Genomic DNA, 24627 nt, shown 5'->3' with positions numbered 1-24627 from the left:
GCTTGATCAGTGGTTAGGCTATTAGCTGGCCAAAACTAGCTACATGGAAAGTGCAATACTGTTAATATAACCGTGTGTTAGTGTGGCTTTTCAGTGAATTTATGTAAATCACGAAGCTCATCTGTATTTCCTGCAACGCAAATTAAGATCTGTACCAACGTACCGACTCAGGCACCTGCACCTCCAGTCGTGTTCCTGAGGGAGCAACCACCGCCAGGAGAGTCTCCAGTGAACACATCACAAATGTCGTCGTGGGTCAATACTTATACGTGGGCGTTAGTGTTAAGGAAAGAGTAGGGACTAAGACTAACGTGGAGCAAAGTAGTTATAATCATAAACTGGAAGAACTAGAAGAAAAGAGCGTAAAACTGAGCTGACGTAACTAATGTATGGAATCGTCACATTTTTTAGTAAAGGATTGGTTAAGTATTTCATCCTTGGCGATCGTTCCTCATTAGAAATAATAGTAGACCCTTCACGAACACAGGACAAAACTACAATCTCAAATTTCACTCTCTCTAATCCAGCAGTTTGCCCAGTCTTTTAGGGCCAAATCCTGGATTGAGAAACACTCACACAGCTCAAAACTTCTACACAAATCACTCACAAAACAATGCATTACTTATGCAAAACTTTGAACTACACGTGTTGAATGACTTCAGTCAGAAACACAGACACACACACAGTACTTCACCTCCCCCACAGTGCGAGGAAGCGCTATGCTGAAGGATATCTGCTGGCGATGGAGTTGTCGTTCATGTGTTTGATCCTCTGCTCCAGCCAGGTCTTCTGGCTGTCCAGCTTCTTCTCCTGCTCCTCCAGCTCACACAGCTAGGCCTTCAGCACCTCTACCTGCTCCACCACCTCCTCTGTCTGGCAGCCCAAGTTCTCCCCTCTGGGACAGGATGGAAGGGGTTTGAATGGGAGTGTGTGTGCATAGGGCTTTCGGAAGTGTTGCATGGAAATAAACACCATCCAGGGACTTCATTAAGCCTGACGACGATAGGCAGCCGCTTGACTCACCTCCACTGAATGATGTTCTTGGTTTTCTTCTCGATGAGCCCCACTCCCTCCAGCACGTTGGTGATGTCATAGATCCTCCCCTTCTGTCTCACTGCCAATCTGTCTGCAGCCTGTTAATGGACACAACAGACTAGACAATACTGACAGACACCTAAAGAGAAATTTTAATGGACTTTACTGAGAAAACTAATCTTGAGGAAAACTGAACAGTCGCAATACATCTGGGGGAAAAAAAGAAAAACCATGTAAACACAAAGAAATGATGAAGCTGTTTTGGCCTGCAGAGGTTCCCCCTCCCCTCGGTCTCTACCCTGTCCCCCAGCCCTGTGACACACCACATCTCTGACCACAGGATGGCGCCCCTGCAGAGGCACAATGAGGATCTTACACCCTCCTCCACCCCACCAGACATGCACATGGGTAAGGACTACTAGGCCATTCACTCAGAGTTCACGGTCATTTGTAATAATGACTGGTGGTCAATGGTGGTGGTGGTGGTATCTTAGCGTGTAGTAATCTAAGGAATGAAGGGACTTTTTAAAAAGAGGGTTAAGATGATCGTTGTTATCGTATCTAAAATCAACGAGAGTGGTTGACAGAATTGGAACACTGTCAAGTCTGCAGCATTTCTCTATGCTCATAGTTGTCAGGCTACTGTTAACTCCTTTTGTCCCTCTTCCACTCCTATAGAATGCCACCCCCAGGCGACAGCCAGCCTAGCGACGCAGCAGTTGTTAGTCGGCACTGCAACGGGCGTCCAGCACCAACAAGGGGTTCTGGGAGGACACTCAGGCCAGGAGCTCCAGTCCATGCTTGAAATGGGGATTAAGGAGGAGAGAGAGGGTGAGGGAGGGAGGTGAAAGGGGAGGTGAAGTTCTGAAGCTCAATAGGAGACCAGCTGAAGGAGGAAAGAGAATGTGAAGGAGGGATTAGGGTTTGAGGGGGAGAAGGGGAAGTGGGCTGCCTGCTGAAATGAACCGACACCTGAGACCAAATGAAGGAGGTGGTGGAGGGTTGGAGGATGAGGGTGGGGGTCTGGAAATGGGAGGGAGGCCAACTCTTGGGTTTGGGAGGGAGCTGAGGGCTGTTCATGTAGTAAAACGGCTTTACTCCCTGTGTGGTGTTCTTACAGAGAGATGTTTTCTGTGTCCTTTAGGTGTGGCTGACCTAATAAATGAGCTGATGTCATATGATGGTAAGCATTAGAACTGAGAGTCTAAAGATAAGTAAGCATGCCCTATCCCATCTGGACAAGAGGAATACCTATGTAAGAATTCTGTACATTGACTACAGCTCAGCATTTAACACCATAGTACCCTCCAAGCTGGGTCTCAACCCCGACCTGTGCGATTGGGTCCTGGACTTCCTGACAGGCCGTCCCCAGGTGGTGAAGGTAGGAAACAACATCTCCACTTCGCTGATCCTCAACACTGGGGCCCCACAAGGGTGCGTGCTCAGCCTCCTCCTGTTCTCCCTGTTCACCCATGACTGCGTGGCCATGCACGCCTCCAACTCGATCATCAAGTTTGCAGACGACACAACAGTAGTAGGCTTGATCACCAACAACGACGAGACAGCCTATAGGGAGGAGGTGAGGGCACTCGGAGTGTGGTGTCAGGAAAACAACCTCTCACTCAACATCAACAAAGCAAAGGAGATGATCGTGGACTCCAGAGGGAGCAGCAGAGGGAGCACCCATCCATCCACATCGACGGGACAGCAGTGGAGAAGGTGGAAAGCTTTAAGTTCCTCGGCGTACACATCACGGACAAACTGAAATGGTCCACCCACACAGACAGTGTGGTGAAGAAGGCGCAACAGCGCCTCTTCAACCTCAGGAGGCTGAAGAAATGTGTCTTGTCACCTAAAACCCTCACAAACTTTTACAGATGCACAATTGAGAGCAGATACACAGTTAGCTAAGTGCCTGAGTGGAAGTCCCTATGTTGTGCAGTGCATCCTATGGGGTTGTTGTTGGCTAACCAGCCTTCCATTGCACTTCTTTTGGTGCATCTTTGCATTGTCATTTTGGATGACTGAAGTGTTTTCCACAACTGAATCAAATTGCATTGATGCCAGTGTTTTCTATTTCATTAGATACATCTGCTATTTAACACTACAAATAGTCATATGTGATAATAGTGTTCAGTACGGATACGGACACAGTTAGTGGTGTTTCCGGTCATGGAGATGCTTGTTGATACAGTGTGACTGTATCTAGACCAGGATGTCTGTAGTTACGTCTGATAGCATTGATGCTCACTGACGCAATGTCTTCCTCCACCCTGCAATGTGAAATGTCTTTCTAAACTCGATTATTACTCAGTTTCTTATTGAACTGGAGGCCCAACTCAGTATGGATTTTACTGTTTTTGTTTTGCTATGTAAAAAATGTGACACTGCCAATATTTTTGTATTTTGTTATTTCCCTTATTTACAGTGCCTTCAGAAAGTATTCATACCCCTAGACTTATTCCACATTTTGTTGTTACAGCACGAATTCAAAATTGATTACATTTTTTTTTTCACCCATCTACACACAATACCCCTTAATTACAAAGAGAAAACATGTTTTTAGAAATGTTTGCAAATGTGTCATCTTGCTAAGCAACCCCCAGTGTATATTGGCCTTGTGTTTTAGGTTATTGTCCTGCTGTAAGGTGAATTTGTCTTCCAGTGTCTGTTTTCTTCTAGGATTTTGCCCATGCTTATAGCTTTATTCCATTTACTTTTATCCTAAAAACTCCCTTGCCGATGACAAGCATACCCATAACATGATGCAGCCACCACCATGCTTGAAAATATGAAAAGTGGTACTTGTAGATATGATGTGTTGGATTTGCCCCAAACATAACGCCTTGTATTCACGACAACCAGTTAATTTCTTTGCCACGTTTTCTTGCAGAATTACTTAATTGTCAGGAATTGTGAAAAACTGAGTTTAAATGTCTTTGGCTAAGGTGTATGTAAACTTCCGACTTCCGAAGAGCCATGCGGCAGGGATGTCCTTGTCCCGTTGCGCACTAGCGACTCCTGTGGCGGACCGGGCACAGTGCACGGTGTTTCCTCCGACACATTGGTTGCTGGCTTCCGGGTTGGATGTGCATTGTGTCAAGAAGCAGTGCGGTTTGGTTGGGTTGTGTTTCGGAGGACGCATGGCTCTCAATCTTCGCCTCTCCCGAGTCTGTACGGAAGTTGCAGCGATGAGACAAGACTGTAACTACTACCAATTGGGGAGAATAAGGGGTAAAACATCAACAAAAAAAGATATATCAGAATAATAGTAGAGAGAATGATTTATTTCAGCTTTTATTTATTTCATCACATTCCCAGTGGGTCAGAAGTTTACATACACTCAATTAGTATTTGGTAGCATTTAAATTGTTTAACTTGGGTCAAACGTTTCGGGTAGCCTTCCACAAGCTTCCCACAATAAGTTGGGTGAATTTTGGCCCATTCCTCCTGACAGAGCAGGTGTAACTGAGTCAGGTTTGTAGGCCACCTTGCTCGCACATGCTTTTTCAGTTCTGCCCACAAATGTTCTATAGGATTGAGGTCAGGGCTTTGTGATGGCCACTCCAATACCTTGACTTTGTTGTTCTTAAGCCATTTTGCCACAACTTTGGAAGTATGCTTGGGGTCATTGTCCATTTGGAAGACCCATTTGCGACCAAGCTTTAACTTCCTGACTGATGTCTTGAGATGTTGCTTCAATATATCCACATCATTTTCTTTCCTCATGATGCCATCTATATTGTGAAGTGCACTAGTCCCTCCTGCAGCAAAGCACCCCCACAACATGATGCTGCCACCCCCGTGCTTCACGGTTGGGATGGTGTTCTTCGGCTTGCAAGCAGCCCCCTTTTTCCTCCAAACATAACGATGGTCATTATGGCCAAACAGTTCTATTTTTGTTTCATCAGACTAGAGGACATTTCTCCAAAAAGTATGATCTTTGTCCCCATGTGCAGTTGCAAACCGTAGTCTGGCTTTATTGTGGCGGTTTTGGAGCAGTGGCTTCTTCCTTGCTGAGCGGCCTTTCAGGTTATGTCGATATCGGACTCGTTTTACTGTGGATATAGGTACTTTTGTACCTGTTTCCTCCATCATCTTCACAAGGTCCTTTGTTGTTGTTCTGTGATTGATTTGCACTTTTCGCACCAAAGTACGTTCATCTCTAGGAGACGACAACTTCCTGAGCAGTATGACGGCTGCGTGGTCCCATGGTGTTTGTACTTGCGTACTATTGTTTGTACAGATGAACGTGGTACCTTCAGGCGTTTTGAAATTGCTCCCAAGGATGAACCAGACTTGTGGATGTCTACAATTTTTTTCTGAGGTCTTGGTTGAATTCTTTTGATTTTCCCAAGATGTCAAGCAAAGAGGCACTGAATTTGAAGGTAGGCCTTGAAATACATCCACAGGTACACCTCCAATTGACTCAAATGATGTCAATTAGTAAAATAATTATATTATTGATCGATTGACTATGACTTTTCAAATCACCCAGTATTGCTATCTGCCATCTACTGGCCAAATCTTTGTCTCTCTCTCTCTACCTTCATATTCTGTCTCTCTCTCTCTCCCCCCTCATCCTCTGTCTCTCTCATTCCCCCTCTCTCTCTCTGTCAACCTCTCACCCCCTTACTCTCTTATTCCCCCTCTCTCTCTCTGTCAACCTCTCTCCCCCTTACTCTCTTATTCCCCCTCTCTCTCTCTGTCAACCTCTCTCCCCCCTACTCTCTTATTTCCCTCCCTCTCTCTCGCTCTCTCTCTCTCTGTCAACCTCTCTCCCCCTTACTCTCTTATCCCCCCCCCCCTCTCTCTCTCTCTCTCTCTCTCTCTCTCTCTCTCTCTCTCTCTCTCTCTCTCTCTCTCTCTCTCTCTCTCTCTCTGTCAACCTCTCTCCCCCTTACTCTCTTATCCCCCCCCTATCGCTCTCTGTCAACCTCTCTCCCCCTTACTCTCTTATTCCCCCCTCTCTCTCTCTCTCTGTCAACCTCTCTCCCCCTTACTCTCGTAGTCCCCCTCTCTCTCTCTCTCTCTCTCTCTCTCTCTCTCTCTCTCTCTCTCATTCTCTCTCTCTCTCTCTCTCTCTCTCTCTCTCTCTCTCTCTCTCTCTCTCTCTCTCTCTCTCTCTCTCTCTCTCTCAAAAAGTAACACCCTCCTTGTTATGTGCTATGAGTCTGAGTTCCCAAAAGGAGGATCCGGAGCAGTAGGTAAACATTAGCTTACTGCAGGAGAGGAGACAAGCAAAGGAGGTAAGGCTTATTTATTTTTGAAGGATTGGCTGATTTGTGGAAAAAGTGTTACTGGCAGTGACATTGTGAAGCTGGTTAGTGGTTAATATGTTCCTTAGCAAGCCAAAGCATCTGTCTACAGATTAATATATGGTTGAATGTGGTGAGAGAGGTACATTTTGCGATACAGTATAAAGAAACAAAGACAGCTTGTCCAGGGCATAATATCTTGTTTCCAAATGCAAAGGTTAAATCCAGGTGTGTGGGCTTTCTTTTTTTCTTTCTTTTTAGTGTCTGTCATTATTGGTTTAGCACCGGTGAGAAAGTTTGGGATGGGCATTACACTCACATACCCTACTGAATGAAACCGATATTACAGGTTTCCTATGACATTACATTTCTGTTTCTATTTATTTTAACTCCCCCTATAGTGTGTTGTATATGCATGTGAATATCCATGAGACACAGGAGTTGAACCCCACCTTTCTGCCTGTATGAGTAACTAGGTAGATTCCATTCACACGATTTACTGCCCCCAATGTTATCACCAACCTTATGAGGTCAAAGACTCAACAAAAGGAGATGGGATGGATTGCACTAATGGAATTCAAATAGCATCTCCATCTGGACCTGTGGAATGTGTGTGTGCGTGCCTGCGTGTGTGTGTACTGGCTCAGAGAGATCATGTTTTTGATCAAGGGGAGGGAAAAGCAGGGTGATAGGAAAGTGCCTGTGGCTCAACAGTCCTTCTGTCTCTGGTCTTCATATACTCACTCTCTGCTTGTTGTAAATCTTGTTATTATATGCCTTAAATTTTATTTTACTGTGTCTTTTTTTGCTGTGAAGTCAATTTACATTTAAATGCACTTTCAATAAAAGGTGCAATTGAAAAAAGTGCACTATTTAGTCCAGTTTAACTAAAAGCGTTGGATCTTATTTGACCAGGTATTGTCGCAGCAAAAGAATCCTTCAGCAATAAAGATTTTAACGCTTAGTCCATATTGTTGCTTGATCTGTGGTTAGGCTATTAGCTGGTCAAAATTAGGCTACATTCAGTGGTTGACTTGGGCAGGAGCTCACCAGAGCTGATCCAGGCACCTCTAATGTTCTACTGCTTGAGGTCCTGTTCCTCTTCTAGAATATTAGATCAAAAGTAGATCAGTCCAAGTCAAGCACTGGCTACATGAAAGGTGCAATACTGTTAATACAACCGTGTGTTATTGCGGGCTTTTGTGAATTTCTTTAAATCATGAAGCTCATCGACATTTCCTGCAGTGCAGGAACATTTTCAGCAGCAAAAAATTATCTAAATAAGATTCTACACCTGTGGGAAAAGCATTTCAGTAATCAGAAAGGATCTAGCACGAAATCACTTGTAGATGATAACCACATTTTGTTTCGACACCAACCCTTGGGTGTGACACCAACTGTTGTCCCCACGTGATTAACAATGACCCGGGGACATTGAGGTTTTTACATTCCTTCTATTTTCCTTTCACTTTCAATAAAGTTTGATTAAATTTGAATTTGCTGCACAGACTACTGACTCTCAGTAGACCATCCTAATCCTCCTGCTCTGTCCTACAGATACAGATATCCCTCCACCATGGATCTGGTCGAGGACTACGATTACTATGACAACCTAACCCTGAACTACAGCTATGAGGACTACCACACTGTGTGTGAAAAGGCTGATGTGCGCTCCTTTGCTGGACTCTTCCTCCCTGTGGTGTACTCAGTCTGTGTGGTGGTTGGGCTAGCCGGGAACTCCCTGGTGCTATCCGTCTACGCCTACCATAAACATCTGAGGAGAACCATGATGGACGCCTTCCTAGTCCACCTGGCCATAGCTGACCTCCTTCTCCTCCTAACCCTGCCCTTCTGGGCTGCAGACGCGGCGCAGGGCTGGGAGCTGGGCCTGCCTCTCTGTAAGCTGGTCTCTGCCTGCTACACCATCAACTTCACCTGCTGCATGCTGCTGCTTGCCTGTGTTAGCATGGACCGCTACCTAGCATCTATTAGAGCGGAGGGAAGGAACCAGGGAAGGCTAGGCAGGGTCTTCACCCGGGCTCACTGTGGGAAGGTCTGCCTGGGGGTGTGGGCTGTGGCTTTCCTCCTGGGTCTTCCAGACCTGCTGTTCTCCACGGTGAGCGAGACCTCCGGGAGAAGGGTCTGTTTGGCTGTCTACCCACCCAGTCTGGCCCAGGAGGTCAAGGCCTGCCTAGAGATGGTGGAGGTGCTGTTGGGGTTCCTGGTGCCGCTCCTGGTGATGGCGTGGTGTTACTTCAACGTTGGGCGTGCGTTGGGGCGACTCCCAGTGGAGAGTAGGGGGAGGAGGCTGAGCGCTATCCGGGTGTTACTGGTCGTGGTGGGGGTGTTCGTGGTCACCCAGCTGCCCTACAACGCTGTGAAGATGTGCCGGGCGATGGACTCTGCCTACACACTGGTGACCCACTGCGGTGTGAGTAAGGCCCTGGACCAGGCGGCGCAGGTCACTGAGAGCCTGGCTCTGACCCACTGCTGTCTCAACCCACTACTCTACGCCTTCCTAGGGTCCTCCTTAGGAAAGCATGTACTGAAAGCAGCCAAGGCGTTTGGAGAAAGGACAAGGAGAAGAGAGGAGCAAGCTGTGGAGATGTCCTTCAACAATTCTCATGCCGCCTCACAGGAGACTAGTGCCTTTTCCATATGAGACAGAGAGAGGGAGAGAGAGAGAGACAGAGAGAGGGAGAGAGAGAGAGAGACAGAGAGAGGGAGAGAGAGAGATAGAGACAGAGACAGAGAGAGGGAGAGAGAGAGAGAGAGAGAGAGAGAGACAGAGACAGAGACAGAGAGAGGGAGAGAGAGAGGGGGGGGCAGAACGTGTCTCACCTTGTTATCACATAAGATTTGATCACTTGTATAGCAATTATTTGCAGTATTGTTAAATATCTGCTGCTATGGAACTATTGAGTCAAATCAGGGGAAGCTAGCCTGGTCCCATTCTGCAATGACCCCAGGGAAAGCGAGGTGTTTACATTCCTGCCTTTTTTGTTTACATTCCTGCCTTTTTATAGCAGAACAGCAAGATACCAGATGTTACAGTGAAGTTAATTTCCGCGCTTATCAGAGGGGCTGCCCTTGTCAGTGGGGCTGCCCTTGTCAGTGGGGCTGCCCTTGTCAGTGGGGCCAGGGTACATTGTACTCTTATGATATAAGAAAATTGACATTAGAAGTTGGATGGCACTGCTCTTTTTGTGAAACATTTCAAATGAAGCATCTCAGATATTTTACAATGAGTCTCTGCTCAAGAGAGCAATCCCCTGGGATGGGTGGGGACACTGATTTCCATCTTATTTACTCATTCCTCTAAATTCCAGCAAAGACTTACCAAAACAGCACAATTCTCTCCACTCTGAAACCAGCTGAATATCCTGTGTGTGTGTGTGTGTGTGTGTGTGTGTGTGTGTGTGTGTGTGTGTGTGTGTGTGTGTGTGTGTGTGTGTGTGTGTGTGTGTGTGTGTGTGTGTGTGTGTGTGTGTGTGTGTGTGTGTGTGTGTGTGTGTGTGTGTGTGTGTGTCTGTGTGTGTGTGTGGTGGGGGCTGTGGTAAAGTTAGTCTGTGGGCATCCTTGATGTGGGAAGAGCTGTGTTTTTTGGCTTGAATTCCTACTTACATCTGCAACCCACATTTATCCATTATTCCTTCATCAGGAAACAACAACTACAGCCATCCAAACAGACAATCACAGTAACCCCTGGTAACCTTTCCAAACAGGGTGCGGTTAAGAACTATTTTCAGAACAGGAGTGCTCTATTGGTGTGTATTTGCTAAAATACTATTCCAGGGATCAGAGGCATCTCTAAAGAACGATCCCACACGTAGTGTCAAAGTTAAGGATGACACCGCCACCATAATAGCATCATCCAAAGTCACAGGGATATTGTCTGTAATATTCAGTTTGTACCATACCGTGTTTCATTTGCCTTGGGAGTGTAGTCAGGAAAAAAATCTGAATATATCCTTTCCTCTGCTAAAGACCAGTTAGCCTTTCATAACTGAGTCATATGCTCTGTCTGTTTATCACATGCATGTTTGTGATTGGTCAAAGCTCTTAGCCAAAACACTCTGATTTCTGTGGACAAAATGTTGACTAACTATTCAACTCTTTCCGCCCTAAAGAATCCAAGTTACCACCTCAGATATTCACCACTTGCGTGTGAGCAGGAAGATTTCATCAGGAAACCAGAAAGAACGCAGTTTTCAAAGTGTTGATGTTTTGGTTGCAATCTGGTAGCTTGGCTGACGTGCAAACCCATCAAGTCCGGGACGTAGAGAGACTGGTATTAGCAAGACTAGCAATCTGGCGCCATCTGATCTTGTTGTTGAAATTCCCTGTTTTCACATGTGGACACCTTTGATCTGTCAACAAAGAAACACCATTCTTACTCAGAAATTGTATAGTAAGCGAGGCCAGATCAATGATGTCATGTACTAGTGACTAGTCTATGGACCAGATACTGTTATTTCTTTCCTCAAAATGTGTACTTGTGAGGTTAAAGATTGAAGATGGTGTATATTATTAGCATCAGTCAAATGTTTATTACGGTAATATTTCTGTTATTGACAGGTAATGAAATATCCAACATAATTGTTTCACTGCATATAAACTAATTTCAACAGTACATGACTAGTAGCCTACAGTGACTGAATGTGTTTAATATAAAACTTTGGTCCAACAAAATGTGCAAATAAACAATAAAACAAAAACACAAAATTCGACAATAATTATTGTGAGGCAGATCACATCAGCACCATCATAACTCAGTTGAATAAGAATTTATTTTAATTTAAGTGAAATCATTATGTATATATGCTTATTTATTCAAATATAACTATACAATGCCTTCAGAAAGTATTCACAACTGTCACGCCCTGACCTTAGAGATCCTTTTTATGTCTCTATTTTGGTTTGGTCAGGGCGTGAGTTGGGGTGGGCATTCTATGTTTTGTGTTCTATGTTTTCTATTTCTGTGTGTTTGGCCGGGTGTGGTTCTCAATCAGAGGCAGCTGTCTATCGTTGTCTCTGATTGAGAACCATACTTAGGTAGCCTTTTCCCACCTGTGTTTTGTGGGTAGTTGTTTTCTGTATTGTTAGTTTCCTTACAGAACTGTTCGTTTTCCTCTTTGTTATTTTTTGTTCTAGTGTTCTGATTTTAATAAAATATCATGAACACGTCTCACTCTGCGCTTTGGTCCAGTTATTCACAGGAAGAGGATCGTTACAACAACCCTTTACTTTTTCCACATTTTGTTATATTACAGCCTGAATTTAAAATGGATTAAATTTAGATTTTGTGTCACTGATCTACACACAATACCTCATAACGTGAAAGTGGAATTTTGTTAGATTTTTTTTTAAATGTATAAAAAAATGTAAAGCTAAAATATCTTGTGTTTATAAGTATTTAACCCCTTTATGGCAAGCCTAAATAAGTTCAGGAGTAAAAATGTGCTTCGCATAATAAGTTGCATGGACTCATTCTGTTTTTCAATTTTTGAATGACTACCCCTTCTCTGTACCCCACACATAGTCAACCTTGCAAAGAGGGGCACCGATTGGTAGATATGTAAAGATTAAAAAAGCAGACCCGGAATATCCCTTTGAGCATGGTGAAGTTATTAATTACACTTTGGATGGTGTATTAACACACCCAGTCACTACAAAGATACAGGTGACCTTCTTAACTCAGTTGCCGGAAAGGAAGGAAACTGCTCTGGGATTTCACCATGAGGGCAATGGTGATTTTAAAACAGTTACAGAGTTTAATGGTAGTGACATGAGAACTGAGGACGGATCAACAACATTGTATTTACTCCACAATACTAACCTAATTGACAGAGTGAAAAGAAGGAAGCCTGTAAAGAATAAAAATATACCAAAACATGCATCCTGTTTGCAACAAGGCACTTAATCCTCGTAAAAATTCCCTGTCTTAGGTCAGGTAGGATAACCACTTTATTTTAAGAATGTGAAATGTCAGAATAATAGAGAGAATGATTTATTTCAGCTTTTATTTATTTCATCACATTCCCAGTGGGTCAGAAGTTTACATATACTGAATTAGTATTTGGTAGCATTGCCTTTAAATTGTTTAACTTGGGTCAAACATTTTGGGTAACCTTCCACAAGCTTCCCACAATAAGTTGGGTGAATTTTGGCCCATTCCTCCTGACAGAGCTGGTGTAACAGAGTCAGGTTATTAGGCCTCCTTGCTCGCACACACTTTTTCAGATCTGCCCACAAATTTTCTATGGGATTGAGGTCAGGGCTTTGTGATGGCCACTCCAATACCTTGACTGTGTTGTACTTAAGACATTTTGCCACAACTTTGGAAGTATGCTTGAGGTCATTGTCCATTTGGAAGACCCATTTGCGACCAAGCTTTAACTTCCTGACTGATGTCTTGAGATGTTGCTTCAATATATCCACATAATTTTCCTCCCTCACGATGCCATCTATATTGTGAAGTGCACCAGTCCCTCATGCAGCAAAGCACCCCCATAACATGATGCTGCCACCCCCGTGCTTCACGGTTGGGATTTTGTTCTCCGGCTTGCAAGCCTCCCCCTTTTTCCTCCAAACATAACAATGGTCATTATGGCCAAACAATTCTATTTTTGTTTCATCAGACTAGAGGACATTTCTCCAAAAAGTATGATCTTTGTCCCCATGTGCAGTTGCAAACCATAGTCTGGCTTTATTGTGGCGGTTTTGGAGCAGTGGCTTCTTCCTTGCTGAGCGGCCTTTCAGGTTATGTCGCTATAGGACTCATTTTACTGTGGATATAGATACTTTTGTACCTGTTTCCTCCAGCATCTTCACAAGGTCCTTTGCTGTTGTTTTGGGATTGATTTGCACTTTTCGCACCAAAGTACGTTCATCTCTAGGAGACAGAACGCATCTCCTTCCTGAGAGGTATGACGGCCATGGTGTTTGTACTTGCATAGTATTGTTTGTACAGATGAACGTGGTACCTTCAGGCGTTTGGAAATTGCTCCCAAGGATGAACCAGACTTGTGGAGTCTACAATTTTTTTCTGAGGTCTTGGCTGATTTTCTTTTGATTTTCCCATGATGTCAAGCAAAGTGGCACTGAGTTTGAAGTTAGGCCTTGAAATACATCCACAGGTACACCTCCAATTGACTCAAATGATGTCAATTAGCCTATCAGAAGCTTCTAAAGCCATGACATCATTTTCTGGAATTTTCCAAGCTGTTTAAAGGCACAGTCAACTTAGTGTATGTAAACTTCTGACCCACTGGAATTGTGATACATTGAGTTATAAGTGAAATAATCAGTCTGTAACAATTGTTGTAAAAATGACTTGTGTCATGCACAAAGTAGATGTCCTAACCGTCTTGCCAAAACTATAGTTTGTTAACAAGAAATGTTTGGAGTGGTTGAAAAATGAGTTTTAATGACTCCAACCTAAGTGTATGTAAACTTCAACTGTATATATATATAAATATTTACCCCCAAAATATATGGCGGATTGGAAATGATGCAGACAATTACATTGATGGAAGCAACAATGTAGCCGCAATATTAAAGCTGATCTACCCCCTGAAATAAAAAAAATCAATAAACAATTCCTGGAAGCTGAAAATGTCCCAGTTCTTCCATGGCCTGCATACTTACCAGACATGTCACCCATTGAGCACGTTTGGGATGCTCTGGATTGACGTGTATGACAGCGCGTTCCAATTCCCGACAATAGCCAGCAACTTCACACAGCCATTGAAGAGGAGTAGGACAACATTCCACAGGCCACAATCAACAGCCTGATCAACTCTATACGAAGGAGATGTGTCGCGCTGATACCTTTTTCATCAAGGTATCTGTTACCAACAGATACATATCTGTATTCCCAGTCATGTGAAATCCATAGATTAGGGCCTAATGAATTTATTTCCATTGACTGAATTCCTTACATGAACTATAACTCATCATAATCTTTGAAATTGTTGCATGTTGCGTTTATATTTTTGTTCAGTGCTTTGAGAAGCTACTGTAGGTGGAATGGCGCTATACATATATTATACAAATGCAGTCATTGCAATCACTTTCCAGTGAGGAAAGACACATAAGTCACAGAGAGGCAATTCACAGAAAATAAAACACAGTTTCTGTGACTTCATGAATAATAATTTTTTATAGGAATATAAAGTACAGTGGAATTATAAAAAGAATAGTCAAGCAGTGCATTACAATATTATTACAGTCATTGTCATTACTGATGGATGTTGAAGCCTATAAGATAGATTCACAGAGGGACACACAGAGGGACACACAGAGGGACACAGAGGATTCACAGACTTCCAGCATCCAGATGTTTGACATCTGGTGTTATAAGTCTGTTATCAACATGTTTATATTATCTCACTGCCTCCCTAAATCTACCGGCGTTCTAACTGTTGATGAAAAACACTGGAGATATTACACGTCCATGACGACCTGACACTCGAAGATCTGGGGACTGAATGACTTCCTGATTGTGTCAAACTTCTCATTATAACTACAATTGCGAGGTTGTAACATTAAAATAGATTGAATTGTGTTCCTGTCCTGGAACATAACATGTCTATATCTAGAACAGAGATATAAAACTGTTGAAAGATTTGCTACTGTGAAATATATCATTGAGTATTTGAATATAGAACGGTTGTTTCTTGGTTTTATCTGTGTTTTAAGACTTTGAATAACATTGAAATACAGAGTCAATTCCAGGAATTACATTTAGAGAATACAGACAGACATAGACGTTGTGTCCATGCAGTCCAGAAAACAAAGCCAGTTTCAGAAGGCGGTTCCTCTCCATGGCCTGTCCTGTGTCTCAGTACAGGCTTCTCCTTCTATGATGAGGATCTGTAAGGCTGAACAATGCACAGATAAAAAAGTAAACGTAAGGCAGTAAAGGATCATTCAGTCAGAAACATATACCGTCGTGTACACCACACCTTCTCTAGCTCATTCACAAATGTCCAGTTGTCTCTCACCACACTGACAGGAACAGGGTCGGGCATTACAGCCAAGTATCCGGGGCGAGGGGGTCTTTTCCCTCTGTCCTTGGTTCTCTCCTGCCTTTTAGTCCTGGAACACTGAGGTGAATGGAGAGTGAAAACGAGCACAGGGATTCCTATCAATAAGTGTAACTGATCACAAAGTCGGGGCTTCTTTGAGAGCTGTATATAAAATGCAATTTATTGAAAGTAAATAATTGAATGGTATATTCTTCACTTACAGCTGGGGTTTTCTTGCCATCCAATGCGATCTGCCAGGACTTAAAGGAAAGAAGGTCGATATTTCACCACCAGTAAAACAAATCGCTAATTACAATAGAGCTCTGTCACAGGCAACATATATATCCTATACCAGTATTCATGGGGCAAAGTATGTTTGGATCTATTAGAGCATACATTTATTACGGAGAAGGCTCCAATCTTGGATGGTTTCGACATTGTCCTGAATTAATCACAATCAACTCATGAACACAAACACAGCACATTCTTGAAACACAACCTCAAGTGAACATGTATCATTTCAGATCATTGAAAAGTATTGGTGAATGCGTAAGAGATTTGATATGAACCTTGCAGTATGACCGTACAGTAGCATTGTTATGACATGGGCTGTGAACTATATAATTGAGTGACTTAATCTCTTGAGGGAGTTGGAGTACTTTACATATAATCAGCTGTAAGCCTACATATCCTCTACATGTTTCAACACTATAGCGTCTCTCTCTCTCTCTCTCTCTGTTTCTCTCTTTCTCTCTCTCTCGCTCTGTTTCTCTCTTTCTCTCTCTCTCCCTATCTGTTTCTCTCTCTCTCTGTTTCTCTCTCTCTGTTTCTCTCCCCCCTCTCTCTCCCCCTCCCCCCCTCTCTCCCTCTGTTTCTCTCTCTCCCCCTCTCCCCCCTCTCTCTATCCCTCTGTTTCTCTCTCTCCCCCTCTCCCCCCTCTCTCTCTTTCTCTCTCTCTCCCTCTGTTTCTCTCCCTTTCTCTCTATCTCTGTTTCTCTCTCTCCCCTTCTCTCTCTCTCTTCCTCTGTTTATCTCTCTCTCCCCCTCTCTCTCCCTCTGTTTCTCAATTCAATTCAATTCAATTTGCTTTATTTGCATGACGTAACAATGTACATATTGCCAAAGCTTATTTTGGATATTTACAATATAAAAATGAGAATCAAAATTGTCAACGGGACAACCGTAACAACAATAACTAAGTGTCAAAATAACCATACATTCAACAATAACAATAAACATACAGTAGAGTACATGTGCAGGTTGATTGGTTTGTCAGACACTGTCCCTCAACTTATGGCAGGCAGCAATGTAGTGCGCTGCCAACCCACAGCTCTCTGCATCCTCCCCCAACAGGACTGGTAGCCTACTCTCATCAGAGAGGTCTTCGAAACATTGAATAAGGGTTTCAAATTTGGGGAAATGACACTCTCTAATTGTTTTATATTTTTGACATTTTGTCAGGAAATGCAGCTCCGTCTCAGGTTCTGCTGTTGTGCAGTGGTTGCACAGCCTTTCCTCTACAGGGAGCCAGGTTTTCCTGTGTCTACCCTTCTCAATGGCAAGGCTGTGCTCACTGAGCCTGTACTTTGTCAAGGTTTTTCTAAGGTTTTGATCAGTAACCATGGTCAAATATTTAGCCACAGTGTACTGTCGATTTAGGGCCAGATAGCACTGCATTTTGCTTTGTGTTTGTGCTTGTGTTTCCCAATAAGCAATATAGTTTTGTTTTGACTGTGTTGTAATTTGGTTTATCCTGATTGATTGGATGTTCTGGACCTGAGGCTTCAGTGTGTTAGTAGAACAGGTTTGTGAACTCAGCCCCAGGACCAGCTGGATGAGGGGACTCTTTTCTTTGCTCAGCTCTTGGCATTGCATTCTCTCTCTCTCTCCCTCTGGTTCTCTTTCTCTCTCTCTCTCTCTCTCTCTCTCTCTCTCTCTCTCTCTCTCTCTCTCTCTCTCTCTCTCTCTCTCTCTCTCTCTCTCTCTCTCTCTCTCTCTCTCTCTCTCTCTCTCTCTCTCTCTCTCTCTCTCTCTCAATTCAATTCCCTATGTAGTGCACTAATTAGTGGACCATGTAGGGAATAGACAAGTAGTGCACCATGTGACATTTAAAATGTTTTTAAGTGTCACTCCACAATAATCAATGATTTTTAAACACATTGAGGACCACTCATATGGAGTTTTAAAACACAAAAACAATCCTAGTCAAACATGGTACAGGCGTCATCTAGAATGCATTACATCATCTATACACATGTATGCATAAACAGTGGATAAAAGAACAATTAGGCAGTTATAACGAACCGTCTCCGTTGAAGGATAAGATGGCAGGCTTTGGTGCAGGAATTTACATGATTGTTACTTGATAAAATTTCACATAATTTATTATTTTCATCAATACCGTTAACATTTTTATTTTGGCTGGAGAGCTGACAAAAAGATCATCCCTAATTTAGTTTTATAACCCACAGTAAAGCAAGGCATGTGACTGGGCTTCACGTGAAACAACCGTCCAGCAGCTTTATCCTCCAAAGACTCACTTCACTGGCTCAAAAAGCCTGGTCCCAAATCTGTTTCACTCTAATGAGTTGGCAAGACAGCACAAACAAATCTTGGACTGGGCTACAAAAAGAAAACCTCCTTCCCCCAGGAAATCTCACAGTCTGAATGTTCACTGTTCCAGCAGGAGCTATGTGACTGTTCACTGTTCCAACAGGAGCTATGTGACTGTTTACTGTTCCAACAGGAGCTATGTGACTGTTCACTGTTCCAGCAGGAGCTATGTGACTGTTCACTGTTCCAGCAGGAGCTATGCGACTGTTCACTGTTCCAGCAGGAGCTATGTGACTGTTCACTGTTCCAGCAGGAGCTATGTGACTGTTCACTGTTCCAGCAGGAGCTATGTGACTGTTCACTGTTCCAGCAGGAGCTATGTGACTGTTCACTGTTCCAGCAGGAGCTATGTGACTGTTCACTGTCCCAACAGGAGCTATGTGACTGTTCACTGTTCCAGCAGGAGCTATGTGACTGTTCACTGTTCCAGCAGGAGCTATGTGACTGTTCACTGTTCCAGCAGGAGCTATGTGACTGTTCACTGTCCCAACAGGAGCTATGTGACTGTTCACTGTTCCAGCAGGAGCTATGTGACTGTTCACTGTCCCAACAGGAGCTATGTGACTGTTCACTGTTCCAGCAGGAGCTATGTGACTGTTCACTGTTCCAGCAGGAGCTATGTGACTGTTCACTGTTCCAACAGGAGCTATGTGACTGTTCACTGTTCCAGCAGGAGCTATGTGACTGTTCACTGTTCCAGCAGGAGCTATGTGACTGTTCACTGTTCCAGCAGGAGCTATGTGACTGTTCACTGTTCCAGCAGGAGCTATGTGACTGTTCACTGTTCCAGCAGGAGCTATGTGACTGTTCACTGTTCCAGCAGGAGCTATGTGACTGTTCACTGTTCCAACAGGAGCTATGTGACTGTTCACTGTTCCAGCAGGAGCTATGTGACTGTTCACTGTTCCAGCAGGAGCTATGTGACTGTTCACTGTTCCAGCAGGAGCTATGTGACTGTTCACTGTTCCAGCAGGAGCTATGTGACTGTTCACTGTTACAGCAGGAGCTATGTGACTGTTCACTGTTCCAGCAGGAGCTATGTGACTGTTCACTGTTCCAGCAGGAGCTATGTGACTGTGAAGTTTCCTGGTTATGAGTTGTATTTTATTTCACCATCTCATGCTGTTGAGCACCTGTTTTCTGTCTCCTTTTTCATGTTGTGCTGAAGCGTGTATAGAATGCATTGTTTTCTTGTTGGGTTCAGTAGCCCAAAGCTATGAGGAGCAAAGAGATCAGGCTCCTGGCTGTCTGAATGGGAGAAGAGTACCAGGAAGAAAACCTTGGTGAGCTTTGGGTTGATCATCATGACTTACAAAAATTGTAATCAAATGTTCCCACACGGAACACATTTAAATATACCAGTTTATTATTCAAGTCTAGTTGGCCAATATGATTATGGAGTGTTAAACATTGTTCCATGAGAAGTTTTAACCCCAAAAATCTAGGTTTAGTTGCTCGTTAGAAATGGATGAAGGAAACTTAGAACATAATGCCTTTTTTCACACTCAGTGGAATGTGTTGCTTTATTATATTAACTTTGTCAATCAATTAAATTAATATAGGCTAGTGTTTGTGATATTACTGGCAGGCTATAAAACGTTATTGACAGTTCAGTCTACTGTGTACCACGTTCATTCCAAGCAGGAAAATAACGGTTAATATCCAGTGATCTGATTCATAGACTCTTTAGCCAGCAGCGCACATCGCAGGTGTTTGCAACTTCGATTGCTCTTGTCAGTTTGTGTGAACCTGAGAAGTAGCCTAGTACACGGATCCGGTGAGTTACTTATTTATCTGCATTTCATGTTTCGATATAAGATAGATTTTTGTTGACGAATAAAAAGGTTATTATTACACCCTGTCAAAATTATGGTAAGTTTGGATATTTGTCACGCCCTGGCCTTAGTTATCTTTGTTTTCTTTATTATTTTAGTTAGGTCAGGGTGTGACATGGGGGAGGTATGTGTTTTGTATTGTCTAGGGTTTTTTGTATGTTTATGGGGCAATGTTTAGTCTAGGTGTATGTATGTCTATGGTTGCCTAGATTGGTTCTCAATTAGATTGGTTCTCAATTGCACTTCCGGGTTGGAGCGAGTAGTCGCATTTCGCTTCGCTCGCATTTCGCTTCGCTCCACAGGTAGTATTACATTTCATTTCATTTCATTTCATTTCATTACAGTACAACGGTTTGATTTGTTTGATCTTAGCACTTTTTTTTCTTAGCTAGCTATATAGCCGTCTTTGTATCAAAGATAATTGTGTAGTTTAGATTATTATCGAATTATCGAATCTTCTAACGTTGTCAACACTGCTAGCTAGCCAGCTAGCCAACTTCTACCGAAACATTACAACGGAACGATTTGATTAGTGTAGTGTTAGCTAGCTACATAGTTGTCTTTGCTGTCTTTGTATCTAAGATAATTGTGTAGTTTAGAGTAATTATCTAGCCAGTTATCGAGGTTACCTAGCCAGCTCCACTTTCAAACAAAGTCAGCTAGCCAGCTATTTTCGCCGTCCTAACGTTGTCAACACTGCTAGCTAGCCAGCTAGCCAACTTCTACCGAAACATTACAACGGAACGATTTGATTAGTGTATTGTTAGCTAGCTACATAGTTGTCTTTGCTGTCTTTGTATCTAAGATAATTGTGTAGTTTAGAGTAATTATCTAGCCAGTTATCGAGGTTACCTAGCCAGCTCCACTTTCAAACAAAGTCAGCTAGCCAGCTATTTTCGCCGTCCTAACGTTGTCAACACTGCTAGCTAGCCAGCTAGCCAACTTCTACCGAAACATTACAACGGAACGATTTGATTAGTGTAGTGTTAGCTAGCTACATAGTTGTCTTTGCTGTCTTTGTATCTAAGATAATTGTGTAGTTTAGAGTAATTATCTAGCCAGTTATCGAGGTTACCTAGCCAGTTATCGAGGCTACCTAGCCAGCAACACTTTCAAACAAAGTCAACAACGCAGCCACTGCTAGCTAGCCTACTTCACCAGCCAGCAGTACTGTATCATTTTAATCATTTTAGTCAATAAGATTTTTGCAACGTAAGCTTAACTTTCTGAACATTCGAGACGTGTAGTCCACTTGTCATTCCAATCTCCTTTGCATTAGCGTAGCCTCTTCTGTAGCCTGTCAACTATGTGTCTGTCTATCCCTGTTCTCTCCTCTCTGCACAGACCATACAAACGCTTCACACCGCGTGACCGCTGCCACTCTAACCTGGTGGTCCCAGCGCGCACGACCCACGTGGAGTTCCAGGTCTCCGGCAGCCTCTGGAACTGCCGATCTGCGGCCAACAAGGCAGAGTTCATCTCAGCCTATGCTTCCCTCCAGTCCCTCGACTTCTTGGCACTGACGGAAACATGGATTACCACAGATAACACTGCTACTCCTACTGCTCTCTCCTCGTCTGCCCACGTGTTCTCGCACACCCCGAGAGCTTCTGGTCAGCGGGGTGGTGGCACTGGGATCCTCATCTCTCCCAAGTGGTCATTCTCTCTTTCTCCCCTGACCCATCTGTCTATCGCCTCCTTTGAATTCCATGCTGTCACAGTTACCAGCCCTTTCAAGCTTAACATCCTTATCATTTATCGCCCTCCAGGTTCCCTTGGAGAGTTCATCAATGAGCTTGACGCCTTGATAAGTTCCTTTCCTGAGGATGGCTCACCTCTCACAGTTCTGGGTGACTTTAACCTCCCCACGTCTACCTTTGACTCATTCCTCTCTGCCTCCTTCTTTCCACTCCTCTCCTCTTTTGACCTCACCCTCTCACCTTCCCCCCCTACTCACAAGGCAGGCAATACGCTTGACCTCATCTTTACTAGATGCTGTTCTTCCACCAATCTCATTGCAACTCCCCTCCAAGTCTCCGACCACTACCTTGTATCCTTTTCCCTCTCGCTCTCATCCAACACTTCCCACTCTGCCCCTACTCGGATGGTATCGCGCCGTCCCAACCTTCGCTCTCTCTCCCCCGCTACTCTCTCCTCTTCCATCCTATCATCTCTTCCCTCTGCTCAAACCTTCTCCAACCTATCTCCTGATTCTGCCTCCTCAACCCTCCTCTCCTCCCTTTCTACATCCTTTGACTCTCTATGTCCCCTATCCTCCAGGCCGTCTCGGTCCTCCCCTCCTGCTCCGTGGCTCGACGACTCATTGCGAGCTCACAGAACAGGGCTCCGGGCAGCCGAGCGGAAATGGAGGAGAACTCGCCTCCCTGCGGACCTGGCATCCTTTCACTCCCTCCTCTCTACATTTTCCTCTTCTGTCTCTGCTGCTAAAGCCACTTTCTACCACTCTAAATTCCAAGCATCTGCCTCTAACCCTAGGAAGCTCTTTGCCACCTTCTCCTCCCTCCTGAATCCTCCCCCCCCCCCCCCCCCCCCTCCTCCCTCTCTGCGGATGACTTCGTCAACCATTTTGAAAAGAAGGTCGACGACATCCGATCCTCGTTTGCTAAGTCAAACGACACCGCTGGTTCTGCTCACACTGCCCTACCCTGTGCTTTGACCTCTTTCTCCCCTCTCTCCCCAGATGAAATCTCGCGTCTTGTGACGGCCGGCCGCCCAACAACCTGCCCGCTTGACCCTATCCCCTCCTCTCTTCTCCAGACCATTTCCGGAGACCTTCTCCCTTACCTCACCTCGCTCATCAACTCATCCTTGACCGCTGGCTACGTCCCTTCCGTCTTCAAGAGAGCGAGAGTTGCACCCCTTCTGAAAAAACCTACACTCGATCCCTCCGATGTCAACAACTACAGACCAGTATCCCTTCTTTCTTTTCTCTCCAAAACTCTTGAACGTGCCGTCCTTGGCCAGCTCTCCTGCTATCTCTCTCAGAATGACCTTCTTGATCCAAATCAGTCAGGTTTCAAGACTAGTCATTCAACTGAGACTGCTCTTCTCTGTGTCACGGAGGCGCTCCGTACTGCTAAAGCTAACTCTCTCTCCTCTGCTCTCATCCTTCTAGACCTATCGGCTGCCTTTGATACTGTGAACCATCAGATCCTCCTCTCCACCCTCTCCGTGTTGGGCATCTTCGGCACGGCCCACGCTTGGATTGCGTCCTACCTGACAGGTCGCTCCTACCAGGTGGCGTGGCGAGAATCTGTCTCCGCACCACGTGCTCTCACCACTGGTGTCCCCCAGGGCTCTGTTCTAGGCCCTCTCCTATTCTCGCTATACACCAAGTCACTTGGCTCTGTCATATCCTCACATGGTTTCTCCTATCATTGCTATGCAGACGACACACAATTAATCTTCTCCTTTCCCCCTTCTGATAACCAGGTGGCGAATCGCATCTCTGCATGTCTGGCAGACATATCAGTGTGGATGACGGATCACCACCTCAAGCTGAACCTCGGCAAGACGGAGCTGCTCTTCCTCCCGGGGAAGGACTGCCCGTTCCATGATCTCGCCATCACGGTTGACAACTCCATTGTGTCCTCCTCCCAGAGCGCTAAGAACCTTGGCGTGATCCTGGACAACACCCTGTCGTTCTCAACTAACATCAAGGCGGTGGCCCGTTCCTGTAGGTTCATGCTCTACAACATTCGCAGAGTACGACCCTGCCTCACACAGGAAGCGGCGCAGGTCCTAATCCAGGGACTTGTCATCTCCCGTCTGGATTACTGCAACTCGCTGTTGGCTGGGCTCCCTGCCTGTGCCATTAAACCCCTACAACTCATCCAGAACGCCGCAGCCCGTCTGGTGTTCAACCTTCCCAAGTTCTCTCACGTCACCCCGCTCCTCCGCTCTCTCCACTGGCTTCCAGTTGAAGCTCGCATCCGCTACAAGACCATGGTGCTTGCCTACGGAGCTGTGAGGGGAACGGCACCTCCGTACCTTCAGGCTCTGATCAGGCCCTACACCCAAACAAGGGCACTGCGTTCATCCACCTCTGGCCTGCTCGCCTCCCTACCTCTGAGGAAGTACAGTTCCCGCTCAGCCCAGTCAAAACTGTTCGCTGCTCTGGCACCCCAATGGTGGAACAAACTCCCTCACGACGCCAGGTCAGCGGAGTCAATCACCACCTTCCGGAGACACCTGAAACCCCACCTCTTCAAGGAATACCTAGGATAGGATAAAGTAATCCTTCTAACCCCCCCCCCTTAAAAGATTTAGATGCACTATTGTAAAGTGGTTGTTCCACTGGATATCATAAGGTGAATGCACCAATTTGTAAGTCGCTCTGGATAAGAGCGTCTGCTACATTTTTACATCATTTAGCAGACGCTCTTATCCAGAGCGACTTACAAATTGGAAAGTTCATACATATTCATCCTGGTCTCCCCGTGGGGAATGAACCCACAACCCTGGCGTTGCAAGCGCCATGCTCTACCAACTGAGCCACACGGGACCTGACTCTAAATGACTTAAATGTAAATGTAAATGTAGAGACAGCTGTCTATCGTTGTCTCTGATTGGAAGCCATATTTAGGCAACCATAGTCATTAGGTAGTTTGTGGGTGATTGTCTATGTCTATGTGTAAGTTGCCTGTGTCTACACTTGTCATTATTATAGCTTCACGTTCGTCGGTTTGTTGTTTTGTTTAGTTTGTAAGTGTTCTTCGTCTTCGTTGATTAAATATGTGTTCATTTCACGCTGCGCCTTGGTCCTCCTCTCTTTCACGTAACGACGATCGTGACAGAATCACCCACCAAAACCGGACCAAGCAGCGTGATACA

The 24627-nt window shown here is 44.6% G+C and overlaps 1 protein-coding gene and 2 pseudogenes across 1 annotated transcript; 2 read left to right on the top strand and 1 right to left on the bottom strand.

The window, feature by feature from the left end:
* Positions 1-717: 717 nt before the first annotated feature.
* Positions 718-1363, bottom strand: LOC120019879 (annotated as a pseudogene).
* Positions 1364-6202: 4839 nt separating this feature from the next.
* On the top strand, positions 6203-9728 carry LOC120020078 (atypical chemokine receptor 4-like). Its single transcript, XM_038963516.1, has 2 exons — positions 6203-6284; positions 7851-9728. Exon 2 carries the CDS (start codon positions 7870-7872, stop codon positions 8953-8955), a length of 1086 nt encoding a protein of 361 aa, XP_038819444.1. The 5' UTR covers positions 6203-6284; positions 7851-7869; the 3' UTR covers positions 8956-9728.
* Positions 9729-17536: 7808 nt separating this feature from the next.
* The window catches only part of LOC120019878, a 68076-nt pseudogene continuing 60985 nt past the window's right edge, over positions 17537-24627 (top strand).

Source organism: Salvelinus namaycush, chromosome 25, assembly GCF_016432855.1.
Source record: "Salvelinus namaycush isolate Seneca chromosome 25, SaNama_1.0, whole genome shotgun sequence".
In the NCBI taxonomy this organism is placed as follows: Eukaryota; Metazoa; Chordata; class Actinopteri; order Salmoniformes; family Salmonidae; genus Salvelinus; species Salvelinus namaycush.
Note: the sequence above shows the minus strand (reverse complement) of the source record. Positions and strands in the feature narration are given on the sequence as shown.